Source organism: Somniosus microcephalus, chromosome 19 (genome assembly GCF_052327205.1).
Source record: "Somniosus microcephalus isolate GS21.2 chromosome 19, FLI_Smic_1.0, whole genome shotgun sequence".
Lineage (NCBI taxonomy): Eukaryota > Metazoa > Chordata > Chondrichthyes > Squaliformes > Somniosidae > Somniosus > Somniosus microcephalus.
In genome coordinates, this window is record NC_141005.1 from 56,664,426 (window position 1) to 56,687,703 (window position 23,278).

General features: G+C 46.9%; 1 protein-coding gene across 2 annotated transcripts in view; it reads right to left on the reverse strand.

Moving 5' to 3' along the window:
• susd2 (sushi domain containing 2) overlaps positions 1-23,278 on the reverse strand; it is a 140,193-nt gene that overhangs the window by 16,110 nt on the left and 100,805 nt on the right. For both annotated transcript variants that reach the window (XM_085961809.1, XM_085961808.1), the window contains 4 exons: positions 18,777-18,941; positions 17,896-18,144; positions 15,115-15,387; positions 6,397-6,573 (listed from right to left, as the gene is read on the reverse strand). In XM_085961809.1, the coding sequence (XP_085817935.1) occupies positions 6,397-6,573; positions 15,115-15,387; positions 17,896-18,144; positions 18,777-18,941 (864 nt within the window). The remainder of the gene's footprint in view (positions 1-6,396; positions 6,574-15,114; positions 15,388-17,895; positions 18,145-18,776; positions 18,942-23,278) is intronic.

Genomic DNA, 23,278 nt, shown 5'->3' on the forward strand with positions numbered 1-23,278 from the left:
TTGCGGGTCTCCTTCTCTATATCCGCGTTTGTTACTGGCAATCGTTCAATTATCAACGAATAAAATATCTCGATAGGGTCCGCTGCTGGAGCTTCCTCCACCGTAGGCAGTGGCAGGCGCGATAGCCCATCAGCGTTCCCATGCTGTTTCGTGCCTTTATATTCTATTTCATATTGATTCGCCCCTAGAAACAGGGACCATCTTTGTAACCGCTGTGCAGTCATTACTGGCACGCCCTTCTTAGGATTAAAGATGGAGACAAGTGGTTGGTGGTCAGTCAGCAAGGTGAACTTCTGCCCATGCAGATAATGGTTGAATTTTTTTACTCCCCATACTAGGCTGAGGGCCTCCCTGTCAATCTGGGCGTAGTTGCGCTCGGCTGAGGTTAGTGACCGAGACGCAAAGGCTACTGGCCTCTCCAACCCGTCTGGGAATTTGTGCGACAGCACCGCTCCAATGCCGTAGGGTGATGCATCACATGCCAAACGAATTGGTAGTGCTGGGTTGAAATGGGCCAACACCTCTTTTGATGTGATCAATTCTTTACACTTCTGGAAAGCTCGTCTATGTTCGTCATCCCACTTCCATGGTACCCCTGTTTGCAGTAGGGTGTTCAGCGGGTGTAATACCGTAGACAAATTTGGTAAGAACTTGTGGTAATAGTTTACCAGCCCGAGGAACGACCTCAGTTGTGACACATTTTCTGGTGCTGGAGCCTTGACTACTGCCTCAATCTTGTCAGGGGACTTATGTAACCCCTCTTCATCGATGACGTGGCCGCAATACGAGATCTGTTTCTGGAAAAACTCGCACTTGTGGCAATTAGCTCGTAGTCCATATTCCTTTAATCTGGCGAGCACCTTCTCCAAGTTAGCGAGGTGATCACCGTCATTTTCGCCCGTGACCAAGATGTCGTCCAAATAACACTGGGTCCCTGGAATCCTTTGCAGGACCTGATCCATCGCCCTTTGCCAGATAGCCGGAGCCGAGGCTACTCCAAACACCAGCCGGTTGTATTGATAGAGACCTTTATGGGTGTTGATCGTAAGGTAATGCTTCGAAGCTTCTTCTACCTCCATTTGCAGGTACGCCTGGGCTAGATCAATTTTGGTGAAGCGTTTACCACCAGATAGCGAGGCGAAAATATCCTCAATTCGTGGAAGCGGATATTGCACGGTGTGAAGGACTGGGTTCACTGTCACCTTAAAATCCCCACAGATGCGGACCTTCTTTGGTTCCCCAGGCGTATTACTCAACGACCTCTTCATTACAGGAATGATGGGTGTAGCCCACTCGCTCCAGTCCACTTTGGACAGTACTCCTGAACATTCCAACCCTTCCAGCTCTGCTTCAACCGCTGGTCTGATTGCATAAGGCACTGGTCTGGCCTTCAGAAACTTTGGGCTTGCATTATCCTCTATTTTAATTGTTGCTGTTATTCCTTTTAGTGTTCCTAGTCCCTCCTGGAACACTTCTTTTGCGTCAGTTAGCATTTTAGACAGTTGTCCAGGTGTGACGTCGTCATCCTTTTTGGCCTCCACCTTCAGTGCCTGTATGGAATGCCAATCTAAATGTATCTTCCGGATCCATTCACGTCCTAGCAGTGGTGGTCCTCCATTTGGCAATACATATATATCCATTTTAGGTATTTCCTGACCTTTATATGTCACTTTCACCCTTATTTTTCCTTTGGGGTAGACTTTTTGCCCCGTATACGTCTTCAAGACAATCTCTGTTGCTTTCAAGGGTATGTGTGAAAATAGCCGCTTGTAGTCTCTTTGATTTATGACTGTTAGAGCTGACCCTGTGTCCAATTCCATTTCCACTTGGACTCCGTCTATCTTGAGTGTAACCCAGATAGTCTGGTGATCCTCCATTTCGGTTACCTTATGTAGTTTCAGACAACCCAGCTCCTTGCTTCCGGAGTCTGTGTCACTTTTCTGTTCGTCTGAACCACTGTCCATCACCTGGTGTACCTTTTTGTACTTCTCCTGTGGAGATTTCTTACTGTTGGTTTTCTTCCCAGACCTGCAGACTCTTGCTATGTGTCCTGCTTTCCCACACTGTCTGCACACTTGGTCCTTGAACCAACAATCTTTCTGGTCATGTGTTGTTCTGCCGCAGCGATAGCACGTCCCTGTTCCATAGGTCATTTCGTTGGTGCCGTATTCTTGCGGTCTCCGTTGTATCTCTGCAGTGCCCCTTGCGGCTGCTTCGTGTGATACTGCCATATTGAAAGCTTTGTCCAGCGTAAGGTCCTTTTCTGATAGAAGCCGTTTCTGGGTTCCTTCACTTTGTAGCCCACACACAAACTTGTCCCTTAACGTGTCTGCTAGTCCCGCTCCAAACTGGCAGTATTTCGATAGCTTGCGCAGTTCCGTTAGGTTCTCAGCATTGCTTTCGTCTTTGTGTTGGTTCCTTTTATGGAACTTAAATCGTTCTGCTATCAGCAGCGGTGTGGGGTTTAAGTGGTCCTGTAGGATTTCTACTATGCTTTCGAAATTCTTGTTTACCGGCTTCTCTCGGGTTATTAGATTTCGCAGTAACCCATAAGTTTTTGCACCCATGGAATTTAACAGAACCAGTGCTTTATTAGCATCTGGCACTTCATTCGCCCTGCAGTACACCTCAATATGTTCCACATATGTCACCCAATCTTCGACTTCATTGTCGAACGTAGAGATACTGCCACTCTTCGGCATCCTTGGTTGTGCGTTAACTATCCCCAATGGCGCCTCCCGCGCTTCCCCTTCTTCTCCGCTGGCACAAAATGGCGTCTCCCGCGCTTTCCTTCCTTCCCGCGCTCGCCCGTCTTCTCCGCTGCGGCTTCGCAAAATGGTGTCTCCCGTGCTCTTCCTTCTTCTCCGCGGCTCAATGGCGCCTCCCGCGCTCTCCCTGCTTCTCCGCGGCTCAATGGCGTCTCCCCTTGCTTCGCCCCGCGGACCCTGATCAGCCCGTGATCCCTGGCTGTGCTCTGCGCGTTCTTCTCTTGATATTTGTCGACGCCGCTCAGTCTAGAACCCGGCTGTTTCTTACCCTCTCTCTCTCCGGTTTGCAGTATTTTTCCTCGATGCCGCTCGGTGATCAACCCCCGACTGCGCCCTGCTCTCTTCACCCTCTTTCTTACCCCGTCGACGCTGCCCGGCTCTCTCTCTCTGCCATCGGTCGGCTCCAGCCGCCGCTGCTCGGGAAGGGTCTGCTCTGGACCTGTCGTCGGTCTCTTACTGCTCGTTGTGGCTGGGGAACCAAGCCCGGCTCTCCACAGCCTCCCCAGCGAAGTTGGATCTCTGCCTGACTGCTGGGCGGTTGCTCGCGGTCGACGCCCGTGTTCCTGGACGCGACTATTTTTTTATGTTGCAGGTAGATTAGCATCAACACTCGTCGCCACTGTTAGATCCGTGGTTCAGTGGATAAATAATTACACGGATGCTGTACATAAACAAATAACAGGTCTTTACTGGAGGAGGGTCATCTCTAGACTGGGGTACAGAGACATGCGCACAGCTTATATACCGGTGTGGTTACTGCTGGTACTACAGTATACAGGAGCTGTAAAAAGTAGTTCTGACTTAAAGCACATACACTACACTTCATTTGCTGCAAAGCGCTTTGGGATGTCCTGAGGAGGTTCGTTTCATACTGTTTTCTGCCCCCCACCCCCCAAGTTTCTTTTCCAGAGTCAAGTCTTGCTGGTGGAGTTTGTATATTCTGTCACTACTGTCAGTTTCTCCTCTCTGTTCCATCTGTCAGAACCATGGCATTTTACCATGTGATTTGGTGCCATGTGTCGGGCCAGAAGGAGGATTTTACACTTCTCTGGGAGGCACTGACTTGTTCTGGAGTACTCACAGGCCACCCTCCCTCACCTCATCCTCTTGGCCAATCTTCACGTGAGACTAGAAATGTGAGTCTCAGTGAGCTATTCAACCGTGGGGTGGGGGGGGGGCATCACAACAGTGACTACACTTCAAAAATACTTCATTGGCTGTAAAGCGCTACGAGATGTCCTGACGTAGTGAAAGGCGCTATATAAATGCAAGTTCTGTCAAGGGGGTGGGTGGGGAATGAGTTCCTCCTAAGAGGGCGGGGAGGGATGTTCCTCCTCTCCGCTCTCTATGAGTTTCTGTTATCCTCTTTTGAACGTGCTGCAGCTCAGTTCCACGGCTGCTGGTCATTCTCTTGTGCCTCACCCAAGTGGCCATTCTTCGTGTATGAGCTTGGACAGAAAGTGCTGGCAGGCTATTGAACTACAGGGTCATCACCCTTGCGGCTGACCCTGCCCTCACCCAATGTCCACACAGATACTTTCCAGCAAGAATTACCGGATAGCGATCATGAACTTAAACCCTGGGAAAGCTTCCTCCTCCCTGTCCCAGAGACGGTGATACCAACGGTAGTGACCCTCCCTCTCCCCCATCCCCACACAACCCCAGCAGAGATTAGCTGGCTCAGCACAGACCGGTGATGAACCCCATGGCCTTGGTTGCTTTTACAGCTCAGTCCCACACCACATGGTACATTTACCCAATTAGCAATCCGGTTCTCCACCAAGGCACAAAATTCAATAGCACGGCAAACAGAATCAAGTTAAAATTTCTGTGCAGCCTTCAGTAGACTCAGTGCCAATGTGCTGAATGTGTTTGAGGTTTTATTGCACTCCCTGCACAGGGACACTGCTGTTTTCATGATAGCTGTCTCTCTTCACGCTGGTAAGGAATCTAATTTATTCTAGTTTACGATGGGATGTGGGCCTTTTATTGCTATAATAATATTCTGGAGTTTCACCAATACAGGCACAATCAGATGCTCCAATAAATAAAAAATGTTTTCATTTCAAAACCTTAAATGGAGCCATACCACCTAATTGCTAAATGTGTCCATTAGGTGGGGTTTTGTGTCTGCTTGAAAGAAAGGAGGAGTAAAAATGATGTAAAGTCGTGGTCAATCTCACATGCGCTGGAAGTGCAGAGGAGGAATTATTTTTATCTGTAATTTGTATGTACATAACATTATCTTGTCATCAGGACATCCTAAGGTGTTTCCCATTTGAAGGCCTGTCACTTCAATTTGTCTTTTCCTAGACGAGGGAGTACTCCAACTCCAATTGCATTACCCCTACAGCCCCATTGAGATTAGATAACTCCGTATAGATAGCGTGTAGATAGGCAGCCATTTTGTGCACAGTAAGGTCACACAAACACAAAGGAATTAATTACAAGGTTAAGGGAGGAACGTTAGCCAGGGCACTGGGACAACTGACTGATTTTCTTCAAATAGTACAACAGGATCTTTCGCCTCCACTTGATCCGACATCTCGTCTGAAAGACAACACTTTCAACAGGTGCCGGTGCTCCCGTGCTCCATTCTAGGGCAAAAACCTCATAGGTCAGCACTGCAGCATTCCTGGAAGGAGATTTTAGGCTGAAGCCATCTATTATTGTCACTGGTTGTGCCGGGCCTATCATGCGTGTTAGCTGCAGGTACACTTGCAGCAGATGGCACAGCTCGATATCTGCCTCACTGCTGACCAAGAGCCTGTGATGCCAGTTCTCCATGGTTGTTGCCAGGTAGGTGTGCCAGGACCTGCAAATATGGTTGGTGGCATCATGGTGGGTGCAGCCAATCAGGCTCTGCTGGTCTCCCTGGCATGGTGAGTGCAGCCAATCAGGCTCTGCTGGTCTCCCTGGCATGGTGGGTGCAGCCAATCAGGCTCTGCTGGTCTCCCTGGCATGGTGGGTGTATCCAATCAGGCTCTGCTGGTCGCTGGTCTCCCTGGCATGCCATCTTTCATGCAGTGCCACTTAAAGCATGGAACACTGTGAAAATTCCACTAATGTAGAGATCAACTTGGAAGTTTTAGTCTCAGGACATTTTCCCATCCCAGGTCCCAGCTTTCCATCTGGCAGACAGCACTGCTAATAGCTTTGAGAGCTGCTCATATTTACAACCGTCTTTATTTCGGCAAACACAGGTGCGTTTTATAAATAGGGGTGCCGTATTAGCTCCTGATGGCAGTACTGAGTAATAATAACAGTTCCTCAGGTTGAATCCCTGGTCTGTCCTGAGTTAGCCGATCCCAGACAGGGCAGTAGTTGGGATAGTATGATTAGACACACTATCCCGGGGTGGGGAATACCAGCTTGGCCTCCTGCGCCCTATTGCTGTCCAGTAAGCAACGCTGGAAGATGCTCACAGTTGGACGTCAGCATTGAGCACATAAACACTCATCCAGGCTCATGTGTGAAGAATGATAACTTGGACAACATGCTGGAAGGGCAGCAAACGGCCATGGAAGTGCACCAGAGCGTGAGTGCACCTTCAGGAAAGGAGGGAAGGAAATAGTAGTGTAAGTGTGTGTATAGCACTCTAGCCTTGTTTATGAGGGAACTGCCTTACCAGAGAGGCAGAAAGTGGGCTCCCCAGACCACTGTCCAGTTGGCAGACATGTGCGCTCGGGCGATCCTGAAAGAACGTAGCTCTGATTACAAGTAAAATTCACAGATGATCCAACCAAGTAGAGGTTCCCTTTCTTTTTCCCATTCTTGGGCTCTTCCAGAAACCTACAGGTCGTCACTGAAGAAGAAAACAAAAATCAAAAAGGAAAGTCAATGATGTGAAATCCAATATTCACAAATACAAAAAAGCTTCAGAAGACTATAAGATCCAGTCTGTCACAGAGTATCATTTATTTGTTGGGAATATTTTCGTGTGACAGTACTCTCTGCAACAAACATTTTATCTAACACCGACAGCTTTAGGAAACCATGATTTATGAATCCCTTCCTCCTGAGCATTGATCTGAAAAATGCATCTGAAGCCAACAGGAGCTGTATTTAAAAATTTGATTCTTTCGATCACTGATTCAGGACACACAAATCACAAATTCCCATGGGATCCCATATTGACTAGCTCTAGCTCAGTAAGGATTAGAGTATCAGTGATTCTGATGAGCAGCCCATTTTTCAGTAAATATCCATGTTATCCCTCTGTGTCCTCCTTGACCTTCCTGCTGCATTCAACATGGCCCACCACTGCATCTTCCTCCACCATCTCTCCTCCCATTGCCCATCAAACCGTGAGCCAGAACCATCTACAACTGAACAACGGCCTTCTATTCAGCTTCCGCCAAAAGCTCTGCACCCATCCCACGCCCCAACTGCTCTCCCATGCTAAACCCGATACAGCACAACCTCAAAGTCCCGTTTAACCCCAAGCTGAGCTTTGAACCCCATATCCTGTCCAAAACCAAGACCGCTCACTTAGATCTCAGCAAAGTCGCGCCACCATTCCCTCACCCACACCACCCAAAACCCATAGCCATACTTTCAAAATTAGTAACTTTCAAAAGGGAACGGGCTAAGTACTTGAAGGGGAAAAAGTTGCAGGGCTATGGGGAAAGGGCAGGGGAATGGAACTATTTAGATAGCTCTTTCAAAGAGCCGGCACACACACGATGCATTAATGACCTCCTTCTGTGCTGTAAGATTCTAAGCTTTTGTTACCTCCAAGCCCGACTTTTCCCGAGCTCTCTTCATGGGCTGCCGAGCTCTACCCTACATAAACTCCAACTATTGAAGACTTCACTGTTCACACCTTCACCTGCAGGTCCAAAACCTCTATCCTCAGCAACCCTCATTGGCTCCCCAAACTTACAACTCTCTCCACAGCCTTGCCCCACCCAACCCTTTGCAACCCACCCTTGGCCCATATCCCGGCTCATGCCCTAAAGTCTTCCACCTCAGGTCTTCTGTCTATTGCCCTGTCCCTCTGGTTCTACTGTTAGTGTCACAGCCCTCAGCTGCATCTGCCCTACACTTTAGAATTATCTCCTCCACGTTTCTACCCATCAAACAGCCCCGTCAAACTCAATATCTTCAACCTTCAGTCATCTCTCCAAACTTCTCTCCAACTAGGTTATAGTTCAGGCCCCACTTCAGGACAAAAGCACAGAATCCAGGCTGATAATTCAATGTAGTACTGATGGAATGCTGCATTGTTGGAGGTGCCATCTTTCAGATGAGATGATAAATTGTAGCCCCAGCTGCCTGCTCAGTTGAACATAAAACAATACCACAGCGCTATTTGATGATGATCAGGGAGTTCTCCCAGTGTCCTGAGCAACATTCTTCCCTTAACCAACGCAACCAAAAGCAGATTATATGGTTAGTCATTCGTTTGCTATTTGTAGTCCCTTGCAGTACCTAAATTGGCAGCTGTGTTTGCCTATATAACAATAACAACTACAATTCAACAGTAATTTATTGGCTGTAAAGCACTTTAGGGATGACCTGAGGATGTGATAAGTTATTATACAGATACAGTACTTGTTGATGTCTGTTTCTCTTCTGTGAAATGTCTTGGGACATTTACTGTTAGAGACTCTATGGCCTAGAAATTCAGTATCGCCACGTTTGGGGCGCTACAGCCGGGCGTTCGCTAAATTTAGCGGCCGGCGCAACTTAGCGCCACCTTCGCCGAAATTGAGTTGCATCACCCCAAGAGGTTGCTGCTGCGCTACAGCAGGCGGTGCACGACTATCATAAGGCGCTAAGCCGGCGAGCCGAGGCGCGACCACTGAGGGCGGGTGCAGCGCAGGTGCGGTGAGTTATTGATTGAAGGCAGATACGCTGGCGCCGGTCAGCTCTTAAAGGGGGAGGGTCGATTTGGATTGCACCCACGCCCTGCACACTGCAGCCCTGAATCTAGGCCTGGACAGACCTGCTTCAAGAACGCTACGCCCACGACTATGGAGAAGGCCAGGGAGCGAGCGCAGCGCTTCAGCAAGGGTGCCCTGAAGGTTCTGGTTGGTGCAGTGGAGCGCAGGCGACTTGTCCTCTTCCCTGACAGTGGCAGGAGGCCACTGCCCAGCGAGTACAGAAAAGCCTGGAGGGAGGTGGCAAACAGAGTGACCTCCAGCAGCATGGCCCGCAGGACACCCATGCAGTGCAGAAAAAAGTTCAATGACCGGAGGGTGAGTGCGGCCTCCAGTCCTGCTACGGTGAGCGCAGAGGAGGTGCGGCTCCTTGGTGAAATGGGTGCCCAGGCTGAGCGCAGGCACATTGAGCTCATGGCTGCAGTGGCAAGGAGCCTGACTCCATAGAGTCACTGGCAAGGAGTGCAGGAATTCGGGGCAGCACAGGTCAGGAGTCTGCAGGACTTCGCTGCATCACATGCGGCTTCCAGCCAAGTGCTTAGTCATGTCATGCAATCACTGGCTGGTCTGATGCAGACACAGATCAGGACCACACGGGCACTAACTGCTGCCACCCTTGCTGGATCGGCCAGGAATCACTGGGGCCCTCGCCGCGCCGCAGCAGCCCAGCAGTCTGTGCTTCAGCAGATTGCTGCGCATGCTTCAGTGCTGGCCCGTGCGAGTGCCAGTGTATCGGCCGACCAGGGAGTGCCTGTGCTCTGTCAGGTTGGCAGCATTCTTGCTGCCAACACTGTCACTCCTCCACTGCAGCTGCCACCACCCGTAGGACAGACTGCTGCCGCCTAAGCAGAGTTGGAGTAGTCAGCAGCCGGGCCCTCCAGGCCCAGAGCTGGTCCAGGCCATCCCCCAAGGGCATTTGCCGACTCACCATCTGACCCTCAGCAGCCTTCCCCCAGCCTTGCTGCAGCCACTGGGGTCCCATTGAGGAGGAGCTGCAGGGCGGGAAGGGGCAAATCGCGCAAGCGAGGCGGATCACCCTCACAGGCGAAAAAGTAGAAGGTGTGGCAAAATGGTTTTTTTTTATATGAAGGCCGAGAATGTTGTGTTTGTTTTTTATATGAAGGCCGAGAATGTTGTGTTTGTTTTTTATATGAAGGCCGAGAATGTTGTGTTTGTTTTTTATATGAAGGCCGAGAATGTTGTGTTTGTTTTTTATATGAAGGCCGACAATGTTGTGTTTGTTTTTTATATGAAGGCCGAGGATCATGGTCATTTTTGTTTAACTGTTTTTTTCATTTTCTCCAGGTTTTGAGAGCCAGTTATGTGTCTGACTGTTTTTGGGGGGTTTTCTCTGTATTGGGAAGGGCACAGAGTTTGTAAAATAAAAAATTGTTTTTATTCAGATTGTCCATGTTTGCACTTTGAACTATTTGTTGCCTTGACTGGCTGAGGGTTTGCGGAGCGGCTCCATTCATGTGCTTTCAATGGCACAAGCCATTCCCTGAGAGGGGGCCTAGAACCGACTTGCAATAATCCGCCGACGGACGGCCCTTTGTGCCTCCCTCCCTTCTTGGTGCTCCTCCTCCTCCTCCTCCTCTGGTGGTCCTCCAATGTCTGCTGGCAGTGGCTGAGTCCTGAGGATAGCCAGGTTGTGCAGCATGCAGCACACTACAACGAAATGGGAGACTCGCTCAGGCGAGTACTGTAGGGCTCCTCCGGAATGGTCCAGACAGCGGAACCGTTGTTTGAGCATGCCGATTGTGTGCTCAATGATGTTCCTGGTCGCTTGATGGCTGTCATTGTATCGTTCTTCAGCAGGGGTGCTGGGCGCACAGAGTGGGATCATCAGCCAGGTGCAAAAGATAGCCCTTGTCCCCGACAAGCCAGCCTCCTGGGTGAGCCGGGGTTTCGAAAATGTCTGCCGCAGAAGTCTGGCGCAGGATGAAGGCATCGTGGCTGCTGCCTGGAAAGCGGGCATTGACAGCTAGTATGAGCTGCCTGTGGTCACACACCAACTGGACGTTGAGCGAATGGTAGCCCTTCCAGTTGCGGTAATCCTTGGCATTCTGTAGAGGTGCCCGCAAAGCCACATGCGTGCAGTCAATGGCGCCCTGGACCATGGGGAAGCCCGCTATTCTTGCAAATCCCATTGCACGCTCTTGCTGCTTGTCCGGGGTCATGGGGAAGGAGATGTACTGACGTCTCCTTCTGAAGAGGGCATTCGTCACCTGGCGGATGCAGCAATGTACCGCGAACTGGGAGATATTGGCAATGTCCCCAGTAGCGGATTGGAAGGAGCCGGTGGCATAGAAGTTGAGAGCCACTGTCACCTTCACTGCCACCGACAGAGATGTCCTGCTCCTCAGCTGTGGCTGCAGATCTCACTGAAGCAGGTGGCAGATCTCAGTGACCACCTCCCTTCTGAATCGCAGCCTCCAAACACACTGCTCCTCAGACATGTTGAGATATGAGAACTGCTGGCGGTATACCCTGGGTGGGTAAGGCCTCCTGTGCCGATGCCTGTTGGCCCTTCTCCATCTGGCCATGACTGGCACTCTCTCTCGGCGTCTCTGAGCCCCTTGAATGCAATGCAGAAACCCAACGTTTCCACCCATTGTAGCCCCCATTATATGTGGCGACTCAAGGCTATGGCACTGAAAGTTAAATCCAAGTGCAAAGCTCTGGCCTGAAGCCAGAAGTACCTCTGCGAGTGCTGAGTCAAAGCAGAAAGCTCTCTCCCTTTGTCTCTCTCCAAATCTCTCTCTCTCACACAGGAGTGGAACAAAATGGCTGCCACAAAGAATGCAGGAAGAGTCCCCTTTAAATAGCGCCCCCCCCCGCGCCCCACAGCGACTGGGAATCGTTCCAGTCGCTGGGGGCGCCAGGCGCACAGAAGGGGGGCGCCACTGAAGCTCCGGTTTGGGGTGCACCAAGGGCGTTGCACCATGAAATGACGTCAGGATCTGCGCGCGCAGGTGAGCGGGCGCTGCGGTTTTGCGCCACCGCTAAATCTTGACTGAAGTTCGCGAGAGGCGCAGATTGCGCCGCACCCGGGCACTAGCCGCTTCGCACCCCACTTCTCCTCCTCCTAAAGCGCTAGCGGCTGGCGCTAACAACTGAATTTCTAGGCCTACATAAATAGTTGTTACCATTATTATTCTATCACATGGTTACTCACGTCCCCTGTATTGCCTTCTATTTTAGAGCCATACCTTACTCAACCTTTTGCCTTTCGAATGTCCGAGTATCTGACTACTCTTTGAGGCAGTATTTGTATTGCACTTCTTTCCAGTTGTTTAAAATCTGATATTAAACCCGCCCGCTGCCTCCTTGTGAAAGTAATTAGTAACTTTAAACTCTTGACTTCTACCAGTTGACATGGCCTACTTACTCCTAGGTGAGGGGTTTCTCTGCCTTGACTCTGCGCCAGTTCTGATGAAGGATTACACATGCAATGCATCTTCTGTTTTCGATTTGTTTCGATTTTTGTTTTTACAATTTATATAAATGACTTGGATGAAGGGACCGAAGGTGTGGTTGCTAAATTTGCTGATGACACAAAGATAGGGAGTAAAGTAAATTGTGATATAGATAGGTTAAGTAAGTGGGCAAAGATCTGGCAAATGGTGTATAATGTGGGAAAATGTGAAGTTGTCCATTTTGGCAGGAAGAATAAAAAAGAAGCATATTATCTAAATGGTGAGAGATTGCAGAGCTCTGAGATGCAGAGGGATCTGGGTGTCCTAGTGCATGAATCGCAAAAGGTTACTATGCAGGTACAGCAAGTAATTAGGAAAGCTAATAGAATGTTATCGTTTATTGCGAGGAGAATTGAATACAAAAGTAGGGAGGTTATGCTTCAGTTATACAGGGCATTGGTGAGACCACATCTGGAGTACTGTGTACAGTATTGGTCTCCTTATTTAAGGAAGGATGTAAATGCGTTGGAAGCAGTTCAGAGAAGGTTTACTAGACTAATACCGGGAATGGGCGGGTTGTCTTATGAGGAAAGGTTGGACAGGCTAGGCTTGTATCGCTGGAGTTTAGAAGAGTAAGAGGTGACTTGATTGAAACATATAAGATCCTGAGGGGTCTGGACAGGGTGGATGTGGAGAGGATGTTTCCTCTTGTGAGAGAATCTAGAACTAGGGGTCATTGTTTAAAAATAAGGGGTCGCCCATTTAAGACAGAGATGAGGAGAAATTTTTTCTCACAGAGGGCTGTGAGTCTTTGTAACTCTCTGCCTCAGAGGGCGGTAGAAGCAGAGTCTTTGAATATTTTTAAGGCAGAGGTAGATAGATTCTTGGTAAGCAAGGGGGTGAAAAGTTATCGGGTGTAGGCGGGAATGTGGAGTGATCTTATTGAATGGCGGAGTAGGCTCAAAGGGCCGAGTGGCCTACTCCTGCTCCTGCTCCTAATTCGTATGTTCATATGTTTCTGTATAGTTGGACTTTAGGCTTTACACTGTGCTCTTTTTTAACAATCATGCCAAAATATCACAGTTTAGAATGGGGCGTCTAAACCTTGGCCAGACGTGGCCCCCAAATCTCATCAGTCCGGACGCAAAGCCCAGGCAACTCAGTCTATTTGCATTTACATTTCTTATTCGCTGCCTTGTCCTGTCTGAGCTTGAAGTGCCTGGGAGTTCAGGAAACAGCTGTTTTTAGCACTGTGGTCTCTTTGGCGGCTAAATCCTGAATTAGCGCAACCAAGATCAGTTTGTCTCAGCAACTGAGGTAAACGTAAATTAATAGACACAAATGGCTGGACTTTGCCAGCTCTGGGGAGGCGGGTTTGGAGGCAGGACTGCCGGGAAAATGGGAGAATCTGGGGGCGGGTACCCATCCCGCCCCCCAACCCGCCTCCATGCCATCTTCCCAGGAGGCGGGTAGCCGACCCACGCCGGGTCCCATCTCCTGGAGGCGGGAAGGGGATTACAGCCACTTAACTGCCTATTAACAGGTAGTTAACAGGCAGTTAAGAGGATTATCCCCATTTTTCCAGCAGAGGCGCGGGCTTCCCGACGTCGGGAAACCCCGCCAGGGTCACCGAGGCGAGTAGTGGGTCTGCGGGGGTCGGAAGGGTGCAAAAGTACACTGTGGAGGTAAGTGATGGGTGCAAGTGTGGAGAGGTAAGTATGTGAGGTGAGTGGAAAGTAATAGAAAATGTTTACTTACCTTTGTTTCTTTCTGCAGGCTTCAACAGTTGGGGATGCGGAGAGTCTCGCATCTCACCGGCAGAGATGACAGATGACTGCTGCATTCTCCAATGCAACAACCATCTAATTTCTGCTCACAAAAGAGGTTTGATGAGTCTTGAATACAAGGACTCATCAAACAACAGAGAATGTCAGTGTTTGACAGCTTCACAGAGCTGTCAAAAGATGACAATTCATCTGTCAAAAATTAACAGGAAGCGGGTCTGATGACATCATTTGATGTCGCGTCATCTGTCGGTTTCCTTAAAGGGACCATGCACAATTTCATTTTGACAGTTGATTTCTCAGTGTTTGACAGCATTGAGGTGCTGAAAACACTGACAATCACTGCACAAAGGTGAACTCTTGCACCCAGGCTCTCCAATGACTCCCTCCATATGCTGGAATAGATGGCAGAAGCGATCTGTCACTGGTGAGAGAGGTTCTCCCAATAAGGTGGCACTGGACATATAGTTGGATTTAAAAACTTGTAAGCTAAAGAAATCTGTATATGTTTTAAAAATGCAGTAGCCAACATTTTCTTTGCTCTGAAACTCACCATGTACAACATTGGATCCTTCACACCACTTCTGCAGCTGTCATCTTTTCACAAACATTACACCAGGCTCACAACACGCCACACTTACCTGGCGTGGTGTCCGGACGTCGGGAAACCCGACCCAGAAGTGGGAAAATCGAAAAACAGGCTGAAAACTTCTGACAAGTACCTGTTAATAGGCAGGCTTTAATCCAGTTCCCGCCGCTAGGTGTCGGGTCCATTCGTAAATCGGGGACCCAACACTTGGGAAAGCTGTTTGGAGGCGGGTTGACGGCGGGTTCGAGACCCGCCATCAATCAATAGGACTTTAACCTCTGACCTGCCTCTCTGAACGCAGCCGATGTTTCCACTTGTGGGGGAATCCAACATTAGAGGTCATAAATATAAGATAGTCACTAATAAATCCAATAAGGAATTCAGCAGAAACGTCTTTACCCAGAGAATGGTGAGAATGTGGAACTTGCTACTATATGGAGTAGTTGAGGCGAATAGCAAAGATGCATTTAAGGGGAAGCTAGAAAAGTACATGAGGGAGAAAGGAATAGAAGGGGATGCTGATAGGGTGAGATAAAGTAGAGTGGGAGGAGGCTCGTGTGGAGCATAAACATTGACATAGACCAGTTGGGCTAAATGGCTTGTTTTTGTGCTGTAAATTCTATGTAGAGAGGTTAGCATTTGAGGTGGAACAGTGGTTACATATCTCACCTGGCTTAAGGCTTTTGATCAACACAGCATAGCTCTCGTAGGAGACTTTTGTTGCATTTCCCACCTGGAGGTTCTTGGTTACAAGAGTATCAAACCGGCAAAACTTATCCCCTTGACACAGGGCAGACATTTCATCATACAACGGATCTGCTGGGTTGTCTGTCACATAGAAGATGGGTGTGAAGTCCGGGTCATGCTTGGGAGCGTGCAAGTAGTTGTCCAGCAAGAACTGGGTGTCGTAAGTGAAGAGAGAGCTTTTATTTTCAATCGCCCCTAAAAAGAAAATATAAAATTAGTGAAGTCTGCAAAGGTATCAGGAGCCACCAAACAGTGTGTGGTGACAGATTTATAGAATCAAAGCTGGTTATTACAAACTGCTCAGAACAAAGTAAAATGAGCTGCTTTTATAGTGAAGGGTCCAGACTGGTTGCTGAGGAGATCACAGAGATTGAAAAATGTAAAAGAGATGAGGTGAATCACAAGACAGTGACTAGGCAAAGCCAAGATTGGATTTGAAAAGCCTATGAATTATAGAATCATAGAATGATACAGCACAGATTGAGGCCATTCGGCCCATCATGCCTGTTCTGGCTCTTTGAAAGGGCTAACCAATTAGTCCCACTCCCCTGCTCTTTCCCCGTAGCCCTGCAAATATGACCCGCTAGTCTTTTATAATGATTGAACCTGAGGACGGAAGGCATTATTTTGCATTAAATACACTTCAAATGTAAAATACACTTTTTACACTAAATATACTTTTGTGTATTTGAAAGTGAGGGGGCAGTACCAGAGGAGAGTGAACCATTTACGATATTAGCTAGCATGGAGGCCAGAAAGGGAAGTTGGGTGGTCAGCGGTTTTCTGGGAATAGGGTTGAGGAAGCAGGAGGTGGGTTTCATGGATAAGATGAGCTCGGAGAGGGCGTGAGAAGAGATAGAAGGTTAACTAGAGAAAGATGTGAGTCCAGGGATGGGGCAGAGGGGAATCTTAGGGGAAGGTTGGCCCAGTGGGCAAGGGGAAGTGATGGAAGCGGCAGAAGCAGCTGAACGGATGGTCTCAATCTTAGTGACAAAGAAGTCCATGAGTTGCTCACACTTGTTGGAGGTGAGGGTGGAAGGAGCAGGAGAGAGGTGTTTAGGAAGAAGATTGGTAGTGGAGACGAGAAGCCGGGGGTTATCAGGATGATCCTGGAGTAGTGAACAGTTTTGACAGAGACGAGCAGAACCCAATCAGACATGGAAGAAGCTGAGTTGGCATTCAATCATCGATTGCAAAAACTTATTGGGGGAAAAATTCGGTATCGCCCATTTTGGGGCGCTAATATCGGCCGGGCACAAAGTTTAGTGCCCGGCGCTAATTATCGCCCCCGACTGCAAAATTCGCCTCTATCGCCCCTGGAGGTGATTTGAGCGCTAAATCAGGCGTTACACACCTCTCTTAAGGCGCAAACGTCAGGGAGTGAGGCGCTACCTCAGGACGCTACCGAAGCTCAGGCGATGTCCGTTACCATGGAAGCCAGACAGACTGGCGCCATCCAGTTCTTAAAGGGGAGGGGCCATCTTGCTGGCCAGTCACACCCTGCTCATTGCAGCCTTGAATCTCGGCCTGGAGAGACCTCAAAAGCAATTGTGTTGGAAGCACTAATGGATAGGCCCTGGGAAACCTAGGAACCTCAAAAGTGGTGCCGAGGGCCAAAACACCTTAGGATAGCGTTAAAACCAAAAATTTTGCCGACAAGAAAAGGCAGGAAGCGCCCGCCTTTAAATAGCGCTCCCCCAGCCCCTTCCCGACTTGAAAACGTTCCTCTCTACTTGTCGTTCCTAGCGCCCCGGAGGCACTAACGGGAGGCGTTAGCCAACCGAATTTTTCCCCCATTGACTTATTGGCCCAGAAATTCGGGTCTCCATGGGTGAGTACTCACCCGTAGGCCCAATGGAAGTGCCGGTTTCCTGCATGCACTGCGCATGCGCGGGAAACCAGCATTTCCGTTCCCCTGAAAGAAGGGGTTCAGAGTTCGAACGCGTGCGCGGGAGAGGCTGCGCGTGCGCATCGAACTTAGGTTTTTTTTTTACAGGTTTTCCCGGGAGGGTATGTCTGCAGAAGTTACACATTTAAAAAGCAGGCGTAAGACCTGCTTTTTACAAGGTAAGTGGTGAATTAATTAAAATTAAAACATTTTTTCCACAGGTTTATTATTTTTAAATACTTTAAAGCAAGGTAAGTTTATTTTTAGCCCCATTAGAAAATAAAATTATTTTTTTCAAAAATTTAATTATTGTTTAAAATAGTTATTTCATGTAATTTATAGTTTATTTTAAAAAGGTGATGTTTTTTAAAAATTTATTTGAAGTTTTAGTGATGTTTTGGGGCTCGTAGTATTTCTAAGTTTTGACAGCTCTTCCTGTCAAACTTATGAATGGGCATTTCCCTGCTCCGATTGGCTCCCCATGGCCCACGTGATCCCTGGGGATGCATCGAACTAACTGCGCCCCTGGGATACGCAAGCACTGCACACCGGCAGCTGGAGCAGGCCCAGGATCGGAATTCCACGGGGGCCCACAGCTCAACGGCCGGCACGCAAGGTAAGTGCAGGTCGGGGGCTTACACCCGCGGGAAGCCCCCGATCCGAATTTCTGGGCCATTATGTTATTTTTGTTCACCAAACGTGGCATCACAAAATTAGAACTGGATTTGGATTGGTTTAAAATGTTATAGGCCAGAGCGTATTTCCACATGTGGCTCGAAATAGAAAGTGAGCGTCATGGGATGCCTTCTACTCACAGCTGGCACCCAGTTCGTAGAGCATTTCCAGACTGGAGTCGGCTGGTAGAACTGATCCGTTTCTGAAGGTGAAGTCATCAGCTGGACAGTTATTCATCACTCCAAAGAGACCCTCCGTTTGGTTCATGAACGTCTCCGGCAACAGGATTGTGATGCTCAGGATCGTGCCCCTGGCCCGTGCTTCCACGCCAGCTCCGGAGGGAAACATGGTGGTAACGTTCCATGGGTTGGGCGAGTACACAAAAACACCTGGGAGAGGACAAGCAGCCAAATAAATACCCCTTGATATCACACAGTGGTCATGTGGTGTATTTACCTGAGAAGATGGCCTGTTAGAATAATAAAAAGACTTACATTTATATAGCGCCTTTCATGACCTCAGGATGTCACAAAGTACTTTACAGCCAAATAAGTACTTTTTGAAGTGTAGTCACTGTTGTAATGTGGGAAACGCGGCAGCCAATTTGCACACAGCAAGGTCCCACAAACAGCAATGTGATAATTGCCAGATAATCTGTTTTAGTGATGTTGATTGAGGGATATTGGGCAAGACACTGGAGAGAACGCACCTGCTCTTCTTTGAAATAGTGCCATGGGATCTTTTACATCCACCTGAGAGAGCAGACAGGGCCTCAAGTTACGTCTCATCCAAAAGATGGCACCTCCGACAGTGCAGCACTCCCTCAGTACTGACCAAGAGTTTTGCACAGTACTGCACAATATTTTTGTGCTCAAGTGTTTGGAGTGGGATGTGAACCAGGCGAGAGCACTACCAACTGAGCCACAGCTGACAGACTGAAAGTTATCAGCCAGGGGACCTCATGAAGTAGCTGGGTGTATTCAGATCATCTGGGCACTCACCAATTCAACACGAAACTCACCTTTAAGATCCATCCAGTTCTGTTCATTAAAAGTAACAATCTCACTGTTGATCAGCACCTCCAAGCTATCACCACTGGAATGGTTAGAAACACGGATTTCAACCACATCAGAGTCACCTTCCTGCATAGCAACAGCAGTAAACGCAGTCGCATTTGCATTTATTCCTGTAAAAAGAGAGTGCAGCTAATTGTCAATCAATATTTCTCTGACATAAACCAGAACAGTAAAATATTGCAGCAATACATCTCAGGGAAGTCTACTGTCAAGCTTGCAGTAGAATTCAAGGTCCAGCCCTACTTCTTACACTGTGATAGTGCCAATTGCTACAACACTAATTACTGCCCACTGTTATACAGCCCAGTATTATAGTACCATATTTGCCAAATGTCATAATGCTATAACAGCCTACTTCTATTGTGCTAACTTCTCACAGATATAATGCCACAATTAGCTATTGCAATAGTGCAATAATTATTCAGTTATAGTTCTATAACATCTCACAGTTATAATACCAACTTTTATAGTGCAGCAATTACCCAGTTATATTCTATAATTACCCACTGTTTTATTCTATAATTGCCCACCGTTATATTCTATAATTACCCACTGTTTTATTCTATAATTACCCACTGTTTTATTCTATAATTACCCACTGTTTTATTCTATAATTACCCACTGTTTTATTCTATAATTACCCACTGTTTTATTCTATAATTACCCACTGTTATATTCCTATAATTACCCACTGTTATATTCTATAATTACCCACTGTTATATTCTATAATTACCCACTGTTATATTCTATAATTACCCACTGTTATATTCTATAATTACCCACTGTTATATTCCTATATAATTACCCGCTGTTATATTCTATAATTACCCACTGTTATATTCTATAATTACCCACTGTTTTATTCTATAATTACCCACTGTTATATTCCTATATAATTACCCGCTGTTATATTCTATAATTACCCACTGTTATATTCTATAATTACCCACTGTTATATTCTATAATTACCCGCTGTTATATTCCTATAATTACCCACTGTTATATTCTATAATTACTCGCTGTTATATTCTATAATTACCCGCTGTTATATTCTATAATTACCCATTGTTATATTCTATAATTACCCACTGTTTTATTCTATAATTACCCACTGTTTTATTCTATAATTGGTGTTGAGGTCCGTATAGTTTTGTGTTGTGGACTCACTCACTAGGAATGAGCGGAGACTACCCGAACCCATTTCCCCCAACACTTATATCTGACTGAAACTGCCTTTTATCCCACTGGTCTCTGATTTGGGTTCAAACCCAGGTTCCATAAGTGAAAGTGCTGGGCTGTCTCCTATTGTTCCAACCAGCACCAACAGGCCTGCCTCTCATTCCGTTGGACATGCATGATCATGAGTTGGTTAATTATGAAATAATATTGATGCTAGACCATTAGTGATCAGATAGAACAATTCCAATCAGAAACTAAATCCTCCCTCAGATCCAGTTACAACAGGCATCATCTGAAATTTTCAGTCAAACTTTCAGACAGCAAAGACTTTAACATTACAGATATCAGAGTATTGAGGGGGCAATGGTCAGAAGCACAAAGTCCATTGCATAAACTCTCCAAACACACTACTTCATTTGGAAGAGAAAGAGAGTTTCTTGTTTTGAGTAACACTCATAATTCGCATTAAATCGTCTTTCTCTTTCAGATAAAAGGAAGCAAAAAGAAAAAGGCCTTGTATTTATGTAGAATCTCACCATGTCCCTTAGAAACATCACCTGTCACTTCATATACAATGAATTACTATTTGAGGCGCAGTTACTGTTTTTATGTAGATAAACACAGCAGCCAAGTTGCGCACAGAAAGGTCCCAAAAACAGCAATGAGAGTTTTTTTTTTTAAATCTGCTTTTAGTTGTGTTGGCTGAGGTGGGAATGTTGGCATGGGAACCAAGGGGAAGATCCTGCTCTACTTCAAACATTATCGAAGCTGCATGCATTCACTGCTCTAATTTCACATTTTCAGCCTTTTTCTTTTATGAAGGTATGAGAGCGGAGTTGAGTAGAGTGGATTGGGAAAATAGATTAAAGGGTAAGACGATACATGATCAGTGGTGTACATTTAAGGAGTTATTTTACAACTTCCAAAAAATATATATTCCACTGAGAAGAAAAGGGTATAAAAGAAAAGACAGCCATCCGTGGCTAAGTAAAGAAATTAAGGATAGTATTCGACTAAAAACAAGGGCATATAAGGTAGCCAAATCTAGTGGGAGGATAGAGGATTGGGAAAACATTAAAAGACAGCAAAAAATAACAAAAAGATTGATTAAGAAAGGGAAGATAGATTATGAAAGTAAATTAGCAAAAAATATAAAAACAGATGGTAAGAGTTTTTATAGTTATATAAAAAGAAAAAGGGTGGCTAAAGTAAATGTTGGTCCCTTAGAGGATGAGACCGGGAAATTAATGGTGGGAAATATGGAGATGGCAAAAACACTGAATGAATATTTTACATCAGTCTTTACAGTAGAAGACACTAAGAATATCCCAACACTGGACAAACAGGGGGCTAAAGGGGGGGAGGAGCTAAACACGATCAAAATCACTAAGGAAGTGGTACTCGGTAAAATAATGGGACTCAAGGCGGATAAATCACCTGGACCTGATGGCTTACATCCTAGGGTCTTGAGGGAAGTGGCAGTAGGGATTGTGGATGCATTGGTAATAATTTTCCAAAACTCCCTGGACTCGGCAATGGTCCCGGCAGACTGGAAAACTGCTAATGTAACACCCTTATTTAAAAAGGGCAGTAGACAGAAGGCTGGAAACTATAGACCGGTTAGCCTAACATCTGTGGTAGGTAAAATTTTGGAGTCCATTATTAAGGAGACAGTAACAGGACATTTGGATAATCATAATTTAATAGGACAAAGTCAGCATGGTTTTATGAAGGGGAAGTCATGTTTGACAAATTTGCTGGAGTTCTTTGAGGAAGTAACATATAGGGTGGATAAAGGGGAACCAGTGGACTTCCAAAAGGCATTTGACAAGGTGCCACGCAAAAGATTATTGCTTAAGATAAAAAATCACGGGATTGGGGGTAATATTCTGGCATGGATAGAGGATTGGCTATCTAACAGAAGGCAGAGAGTTGGGATAAATGGTTCATTCTCAGACTGGCAATCAGTAACTAGTGGTGTTCCGCAGGGGTCAGTGCTGGGTCCCCAACTCTTTACAATCTATAAACGATTTGGAGGAGGGGACCGAGTGTAACATATCAAAGTTTGCAAATGATACTAAGATGGGGGGGAAAGTAGTGAGTGAGGAGGACATAAAAAACCTTCAAGGGGACATAGACAGGCTAAGTAAGTGGGCAGAGATTTGGCAGATGGAATACAATACTGGAAAGTGTGAGGTTATGCACTTTGGCAGGAAAAATCGTAGAGCAAGTTATTATCTTAATGGCAAGAAATTGGAAAGTACTGAAGTACAAAAGGATCTGGGGGTCCTGGTGCACGAAACTCAAAAGGTTAGTATGCAGGTGCAGCAAGTGATTAAAGAGGCCAATGGAATGTTGGCTTTCATTGCTAGGGGGATAGAATATAAAAATAGGGAGGTATTGCTTCAGTTGTACAAGGTATTGGTGAGACCGCACCTGGAATACTGCGTACAGTTTTGGTGTCCATACTTAAGAAAGGACATACTTGCTCTCGAGTCAGTACAAAGAAGGTTCACTCGGTTAATCCCGGGGATGAGGGGATGGACATATGAGGAGAGGTTGAGTAGATTGGGACTCTACTCATTGGAGTTCAGAAGAATGAGAGGCGATCTTATTGAAACATATAAGATTGTGAAGGGGTTGGATCGGGTGGATGCAGGGAAGGTGTTCCCGATGATGGGTGAAACTAGAACTAGGGGGCATAGTCTTAGAATAAGGGGCTGCTCTTTCAAAACTGAGATGAGGAGGAACTACTTCACTCAGAGGGTGGTAGGTCCATGGAATATGCTGCCCCAAAAAGCTGTAGAAGCTACATCATTACATAAATTTAAAACAGAAATAGACAGTTTCCTAGAAGTAAAGGGAATTAAGGGTTACGGGGAGCGGGCAGGAATTTGGACATGAGTCTAGGTTCGGATCGGTCATGGCCCTGTGGGTAGCGGAGCGGGCCCAGGGGCCGTGTAGCCTGATCCTGCTCCTATTTCGTGTGTCTAATTCTGTTAGATGCAGGAGATGGTTCTGTGATAGTGGATTGGCGGTTAGGATCAGATCAGCCATGATCTTATTGAATGGCGGAGCAGGCTCGAGGGGCCGATTGGCCTACTCCTGCTCCTATTTCTTATGTTCTTATGTGTACTGCATTTTCTAGTCCCACTACCAGACGGTGGAATATTGAAAACCATCTTCCGAGTGGTACCAAAGAAAAGCTCAGCTCAAGCTCTCTCACCTTATAATTAGGAGTAACGAATTACAGCTCAGCATATTAAG